Raw genomic sequence first — 7,660 nt, forward strand, 5'->3', positions numbered from 1 at the left:
CGTCCCGCTGTAGCCAGCATGCCAGCTGAGTTGTTCCAAGAAAAAAAAATGCCGAACCTTATCTGACTCGTGCATACTGCAAGCTGGGGGAATGTTAAGCGGACTTTTGGAGCTAGGCCGGGGAAACAACAAGGGAGAAGCTTCCAATGGCAGCGCTGATAACAGCCCACACTCAATCTCTTTCTCCTTTGCGTCATCATATCCAATGAACGAAGCTAGCGGCGTTGCTCGCACGGCGGGCCCCTAGCTTGGAGCTTGGATCATGATACTTTTCCCACCAGAACCGCGCACCAGAGTCAAGCTTGAACCCAACCTGCGGCATTGACGGCCGCCCCATGCGGCGGCAGTGTCCCCCGTAACCGTGCCGGCGCTGAAGCTATGTCGAAGAGGCATAGTGCCGTCTTAAGTCCAGCTAGCAGCAATCCTAACTCCGGCCTTGCTGCCGTCTTGATGACATTATGAACAAAAATGGGGCGCTGGCTCGCGGAAGCCGTGAAGATGCCGTCATTGAACCCAATTCCGGCCGAGAGCTGGAACTGTATATAGATTGTCCCATGCTCGCTCCATTCACTATTCTCAATTCTTAATCGTAATCACATCTACGAACTCCCAAGCTCACAACTCAGCATACCTGTCGATTAAGAAGACAGCTTCACCACGCCAGCTCCGCGAGTCAGAACAACCAAAGGCAGCAGTCAACATGTCCCACATTAAGTTTGAGGGATGGTTGGGCCACAGCCCCGACAGCGTCAACGGAAAGATGGAATGGGGTGCTTTCGAGCCCAAGAAGTGGACTGAGGACGACGTCGATATCGAGATTTCCCACTGCGGTATCTGCGGTTCCGACCTTCACATGCTGCGCTCGGGCTGGGCCGAGACCCCTTATCGTGAGTTTCTCGTCGTGTTTTACCCCGCCTGCTCAGACCCCTCTCTCTTGAAAAATGCCGCGTACTAACCTTCTCGCCAAACAGCCTGCTGCGTCGGCCACGAAATTGTCGGCAAGGCTGTCCGCGTCGGCAAGAACGTCAAGGACATCTCTATCGGAGACCGCGTCGGTGTCGGTGCCCAGGCGCGCTCCTGTATGAAGTCCGACTGCCCCGAGTGCTCGATCGGACGCGAGAACTACTGCGGTCGTGCCAACGTTAGCACCTACGGCTCCGTGTACCCCGATGGCGAGGGCAAGTCCTACGGAGGCTATGCCGACTACAACCGAACGAACGGTCACTTTGTGATCAAGATCCCCGAGGGATTGCCCTCTGAGGATGCCGCGCCTATGCTTTGCGGTGGTATCACCGTCTTTTCTCCGTTGAAGAACAATGGTTGCGGACCTGGCAAGACGGTTGGTATTGTTGGTGTCGGTGGCCTGGGTCACTTCGGTGTTCTCTTCGCCAAGGCTTTGGGTGCGGACAAGGTTGTTGGTATCTCCAGAAAGGCATCCAAGAAGGATGAGGTCCTTAAGCTTGGCGCCGACGAGTACATCGCCACCGACGATGACGCCGATTGGTCGAAGAAGTACGCCCGCAGCCTCGACCTGATTGTCTGCACGGTTTCCAGCGACAAGATGCCCCTCCAGCAGTATTTGAGACTGCTCAAGGTTTACGGCACCTTCATCCAGGTTGGGTAAGTCATGCTTGTTTGCGCCCTCCTTGTCGGACGAATGCTAATTGCCGTCTTAGTGCCCCTGATGGAGGCAACCTTCCCGCTATCAACGCTTTCACCCTGCTTGCCAGCGGTATCAAGGTTGGTGGCAGCGGTATCGGTTCGCCTTCCGATATCCGTGAGATGTTGGATCTCGCCGTCGAGAAGAAGGTTAAGCCCTGGGTCCAGAAGCGCCCGCTCAAGGACGCAAACCAGGCTATTGTTGATATGGAGGCTGGTCACGCTCGTTACAGATACGTTCTCGTCAACGAGAAGCACGCCAAGTTGTAAAGTACTGTGTACAAGAAGATTGATGAAGTAGACGATGAAAAGCGAATGATGAATGTGTTTTGAACATACTTGATTGCGTTTGTCCCCTAATTTAATAAAACACACACTGCTACTTGAATCCTTTTCCGAGCCGCAAATAGTACTCTTTCATCTCACCTTACTCCCCAACTGGTAATATTTGGTCCCGAATGGGCTGGCACCCGTCGATGTTGGATGTTGACCATGCTTGACATAAACCCAATCAACACGGGGTATGTACAGCGCTACAAGCGGTAGCTGGACTTTGATGACGGTTACGCCTCGTATTTTCTGTCACAAATATATCCATGAGTGCAATTCAAACACTGCGCCAAGTGGTTGGTAATGGATTTTTGACGGTGGCCTTGGATGACTGAATACTTGCTTGTTTCACAAACGCATCTCATCTCTTTGTTCTCAATTGATTTGATTGCAACATTTTGAGTCTGCATGTCGTTTGTGATCAAGTTTGTACTCTCACTTTGATAAGGGCACCGTGATAGACAGGGGTGGACAGACAAACTGTTGGTCAGTGATTGCAGCCTACTAATGCATGACAGACTCCCATCTCAACTGCAAGATTGCTGGCTAGAGTCCGTGCGAGTCTGTAATGTCGCGCCTCTTGGGTGTGTTGGTCCTGATACGAGTAGTCCACTTGCTGAAGCCCAGAGAACAAGACCAGGAAGTGGTTAAAGGATCTGCTGTGTATCATCTTCAAAGACCACGGAGTGAAATGGAAATTTTGCGCCGAGCCGAAATATGGTGCACATGACCTGGATCTTCTCATTTGTTTCTTGGAGACAATCCCGCCTCGATGAAGATTGACTGCAGCGCTATGCTTGGTTTCCGATTTGAACAAGTATCAAGCTGACTTTTTCCCCATCACGTACAGTCATGCTTACCACAAGCCGGCCGCGAGGACGTCTCGCGTATTAATCTGTAAAGTGGACAAACCATGGCGTCAACGAAAATGCAATTGAGCAATCGAATTGTAGTTGCACGTCCCCATAGAGCTCAACTGCAATGTTGTTGGTTTGGCTTCATTTATTTGTCACCACCATATTTCGATGGACCTGTGCTACCACACAAACCTGTCGGCCGGTTGATCCGAGGATGCTCGTGATGGAATGTTTGTTTCTCCACAATGTCGCCCTTACCCATCGTATCTGCAGTCTGGTCGTGGTCTGAGAGTTCATGGCGACGGAGCGGCTGCTTTCCAAGAAACGTCCGGACAGTGGACTCGACAATCAGGCAGAGATCGGTTATTGAACTCAAGCACTTGGCGCGCTTGAGATGGACTGCCCCTGCGAAAGATAAGGTATCAACAAACTGTTTCTTGGCTACACAATGAAATATAAATGAGAAGCCTCTCCTCCATCTACTCTATGACCTACACATCTTCATCTTCACCAGAGTCTAGCATCCTTTCTACCACACTGAAAGTACTGAAATCGCTTCGCACAATCAATTCACCTTCAACATGCGCATTGCCAACTTCATCGCTCTTTCCGCCCCCTTGGCGTTCATGGTAGGAATACCTGTCTGTGCGGCGTGGGAATCCAAACTGATCATTCGTAGACTCAAGCCCTCAAGGCTCCCATTGAAGGATATGATGTCTGGGAGCCTGAGTGGGATATTGATGGCGAACACTTCAACGGCTCCGTCCAAGAAGTTGTTCGTCAGCTTGAGGCCATCAGGCCGGAGATGGTACACGCTTTGCACCTAGAGGCAAACTATTCCTCCGTGCTGGCCAACGATCCGACGGATCCATTGCCTTTGGGAGACTTCGACGTCCAGTGTCAGAAACTCAAAGAAGGAAGTGTCTCAGCATGGTGGGATGGCGTCAAATACTTGCGCAGGGTCCCCGGCAAACCTGTGGGAGGTCCCGGCCCTGGAAGCTGGTAAGTCTGTCTTATCTAAGAAGGCGTTCAACGTTACTAACTTCTATTAATAGTGGCCGTGTCAGTTGCTCCTGGGTAAGCAATGGTTGTGACCATTGAAGATGCTCGTTCACTAAAGACTTCTCAGAACATGGGTATCTGGTTTTGCAACGATGATGTAAGAATCACAAGCACCCCCTCAGTCTAATGTTATAGGTAGAAGCTCTAACACCTGTGTCACAGACAAAGCAGAAGATTCTTGACACCTATCGCCATATTGCCGATGGCGCGGAAGCTGGCTACAGGAAGTGTACTGGACCGCCGTACTTCGAATACTTGGCCAGCGGGCAAGCCTTTCACAAAACCGACAACTGGAATGTCATGGTCCAACTTGTCGACACCGCAGATGAGAGCCAACGGTGCTGAGCGCTAGCGTGGACGTTTTCAAATCTGTCTTATCCTGTGTCAGTGATCGAGGAGGCTTATTTGAAGTCGGCGACCAGAAGTTGGGGTGAACGGTGATCGCACTATGAGAGACTGATGTGTGGCTTTGATTTCTCTGCCCCTTGCCATTTGCCTTCGCACTGAGCAAGACGGCATCTTCTTGATGTATCTTTCTGTTGGAAGTGTATTTAGATTGCATGAACATTACAAATAACCTGTTTTCTTATTCGGGTCCTGCGATGATTAAGGCGATACTCACCAATATTCACTAACCTGGATAGACAGGGCGTAGATACAAAATATGACCGCTGGCCTCACAATGTGGTCTCTTCTTATTTCTAATTCTTTCTACGTTTGATGCTCCTAACAAAGTTTATGACCAGGAAATGGAGTCAAAAACAAGAAAGTGACAAAGACCAAGAGTTGTAGCCCGTTTTGAGGCTTTTGAAAATTAAATAATTAAGAATACAAGTGGCAAGTCGGCTCTCCATCGTTACTTGTGGTATCAGTGCGTCTCTCCATCTAAGTCCGGCATCGTGAAATCGCGAGCATCAACACTGACTTAGCAGTGACACTGCGTCTTCTGAAAATCAGAGTACGTTTCCTGAGAGCTTAGCACCAGGGTACTGATCCTTGATGCCGTCCTCAAAACTCTTTCCACCAACCATCATGTCCTTGAAAGCGGGACAGGCAAGATTCAATACTGCCGCGCCAACAGCGTCCGTCACGAGCTTGAGGGGGACCTCAATGATAGAGAACAGAGTAGACAGGGAGTTGGGTGATGCGGTCTTGAGAATCTCGAAGACGAAACACAAGAGGTTGTTGTTCTCCAGCAGCTTCGTGAGGTTGAGCACTCCGCCGGTCAGGTCGCCGAGGTTGACTCCAGCAAAGCTGTTGACTTCACCCATGTTGCCGCCGATGCTGTAGTATTGGTGTTAGCAGATGACTTAAGGACATGTGTGTACGTCTGTCAGATTTGCGTACCTTCCGAGTTCAGGGTACTTCAGAACCCAAGAAACGAGGTCAAGGTTAAGTTGAACCAGACCGTAGTCAACAGGCGTACGGTACCAGTTATCAGGAATTCTCTCCCAGCCCTTGTTGTACGTCAGGTTGCCCTCTTCGCCCTGAACAGCGAAGAAGCTCTTGAGAGTTTCCTTGTCTGAATCACGTCAGCATTCTTGGACTGCATAGTTCGTGAGCTCCCAAGATACTTACTCAACAAACCAGAGGGGTTCTCAGCCGAATGGTTGGCAAACATGCGGCATGCAAAGAGATAACCGGCATTTCGTGCAATCATGCCGGTAAAGGGGCCGTAGTAGAAGTTGGGGTTGGTCGCAATGGTCTCGTTGAAGCGTGCAGCAGCACGAGCGCCGAAGACGTCGAAGTTGTAGTCGCCCTCCCCTGAAGACATATCGTAGAAAGTCTGGAACTGGTCCATGACCATTGTCGTGGCATCACCAGTCATGTACAAGTCGCCTCTGGTAAGAGACGAGTCTCCCTCGATGATGTTGTGAGAGCCGTTGAGACCTCTGGGCGTGCCGAGAAGTCCAAGAACGTTGCCCAGAATGTTTTGAGAACCACTAGACTCGTATCCGATGGAGAAGCCCGGGTTCAGAGACAGAGGGTTTCCGACAAAGACAGTGCCCATCACTGCCAAAATGGAGGCGATATCGATACCCATACCGAAAATTGTGTTGATCCCCGCGGTAACCTCCACCAAACTCGTAACACCGTTGCGTGCGATGTAGCCGTGGTTCGCTAGGGCGTTCAGACCCGGACATGGTCCGCGTTGGTCGCCATTCTCGAAATCGGGAGCAATGAACTCGTGGTCGCCGGTGACGTCGATCGGAGCTGTCAAAGGGTCGAACAACAATCTCTTCTTGTGAACCTCGTGGAATGCGCCGGCCAACTTGTCGGAAAGTCTTGAAGCAACAGCGTCTGAGATGGGCCCGTTCATGTAAGCCGGGAAAGCTTGGACGCCGCTGCTAAGGCAGGGCAAAAGAGAAAGAAAGTAATGCGACTTCATGGTGTCGTGACTATGAAAGGAACGTGAGAAGCGAAAGTGTTGGTTTGTTAACGAGTGACGTATGATAATGATGGCATCCGCAAGATGTCATAACCCTCTGGAAAGGTAAAAGATTGGAAATCGAAACAATCTTCTTGGTCGTTCCTTTTAGAAACGGCATCGACGGCTCAGGTGCCGAGGTTCCCGGTAAGCGCAGAATCTGTGAACCTAGGTTTCTCCTTGGATAGGAAAGGAGCGACACGCAGTGACGAGGAACGAGGCCGTGTTTCCCACTCTCATTCTCATGGGAAGTAAAGATCGCCAGCACAAGAGATCCTCAAATCGCAGGCCTCTTGATTGGTCATTTCCAAGCCCATGGCACAAGTTATTGTTCAGTCTGTGCAAAAGATGCACTAGGCCTGTTGCTCAGACGGACCCCGGTACAAAACCCCAAGACCCTAGAGAGCTGTCAGCCTGTCAACGTAACCTTGCAATAACCTAACGAACCTCCTTTTTCCTATCGGGCAATGCCAATGTCACAATCTTGGCTCAGCGTTGATCTGCAATCAAATTCCCCGATGACCCCATTTTCGAACTCTGTAGCCCCCAAAGTTCAACGGTGTCACCGGCGGTGCATTCAGAAAGTTTCGCAAGCCGTTGTGAAAGGATAAAAGCAAGTTCGTTATGAAGCTGTCGATCAACCTGCAGAAGCGCTGATCCAAGGGCGGAAGCGGCGTCTTCCTCCCGGCCGTCCTGGTCGTTCTCCAAAACAGGGCACATCGCTGCAGCCCCTGCAGGATGCAGCCTCTCCAACCAACCTGGTCCCAGTACCATGGCACGGAACACGAAAGCTCGAGCAAACAACATGCAATGGTTCACGAACTGTGAACATCGGGGCTGAAACTTCCGCATGGCGAATAACCTTTGGATTTGATAAAAAGGCTCGGAGTTTATGCGACTTAATTTCTGTCAACGTTCAATTAATACGGCGTCTTATTTCTTTCAACCCTGAGACCGCTGTACGCGACAGTCGCCCAAGAAAAGCAGCGATTCGTTCGGCAAGGGGTAGCCAGATGAGGTGGGTCTCGACGACATCCACAGCTCTGGGGCTCGCGACATCGCCCATTTTCATTGAGCACAACCCACAATCCGGACAGCCCTCTGTGGACTTTTTCGACTCTTTGAGATACGAGGCTCCTGACCAGTTGCCGGCTCCAGTACCCAAAGCGGGCACGTGGCTAGGCGGCAGGGCTCCGAAACACTACCTGGTCAATCTGACTGATGATGAGCTCGCTAGTCTGGTGCCCCTTGACTGCTCATGTTGCAATGCTGTTCGATTTGGGAAACTTGCTCTCATGGAATACAATTCTGGCGAGATCCATTC

The 7,660-nt window shown here is 50.8% G+C and overlaps 3 protein-coding genes across 3 annotated transcripts; 2 read left to right on the plus strand and 1 right to left on the minus strand.

Moving 5' to 3' along the window:
• Positions 1-700: 700 nt before the first annotated feature.
• Positions 701-1,929, plus strand: GCG54_00005080 (NADP-dependent alcohol dehydrogenase 7; the record flags this gene model as incomplete). Its single annotated transcript, XM_045405113.1, has 3 exons — positions 701-887; positions 972-1,620; positions 1,677-1,929. 3 exons carry the CDS (start codon positions 701-703, stop codon positions 1,927-1,929), a joined length of 1,089 nt encoding a protein of 362 aa, XP_045264877.1.
• Positions 1,930-3,427: 1,498 nt separating this feature from the next.
• GCG54_00005081 (uncharacterized protein) lies at positions 3,428-4,253 on the plus strand (the record flags this gene model as incomplete). The annotated part of the gene is made up of 5 exons (XM_045405114.1): positions 3,428-3,475; positions 3,526-3,848; positions 3,902-3,923; positions 3,976-4,005; positions 4,071-4,253. The coding sequence occupies 5 exons, from the start codon at positions 3,428-3,430 to the stop codon at positions 4,251-4,253; spliced, it is 606 nt and encodes a 201-aa protein (XP_045264878.1).
• A 608-nt stretch (positions 4,254-4,861) lies between these two features.
• Positions 4,862-6,297, minus strand: GCG54_00005082 (Aromatic peroxygenase; the record flags this gene model as incomplete). The annotated part of the gene is made up of 3 exons (XM_045405115.1): positions 4,862-5,192; positions 5,256-5,430; positions 5,487-6,297. The coding sequence occupies 3 exons, from the start codon at positions 6,295-6,297 to the stop codon at positions 4,862-4,864; spliced, it is 1,317 nt and encodes a 438-aa protein (XP_045264879.1).
• Between the last annotated feature and the right edge of the window lie 1,363 nt (positions 6,298-7,660).

The sequence above is a fragment of the Colletotrichum gloeosporioides genome, assembly GCF_011800055.1.
Source record: "Colletotrichum gloeosporioides strain Lc1 chromosome Unknown consensus_40, whole genome shotgun sequence".
In the NCBI taxonomy this organism is placed as follows: domain Eukaryota; kingdom Fungi; phylum Ascomycota; class Sordariomycetes; order Glomerellales; family Glomerellaceae; genus Colletotrichum; species Colletotrichum gloeosporioides.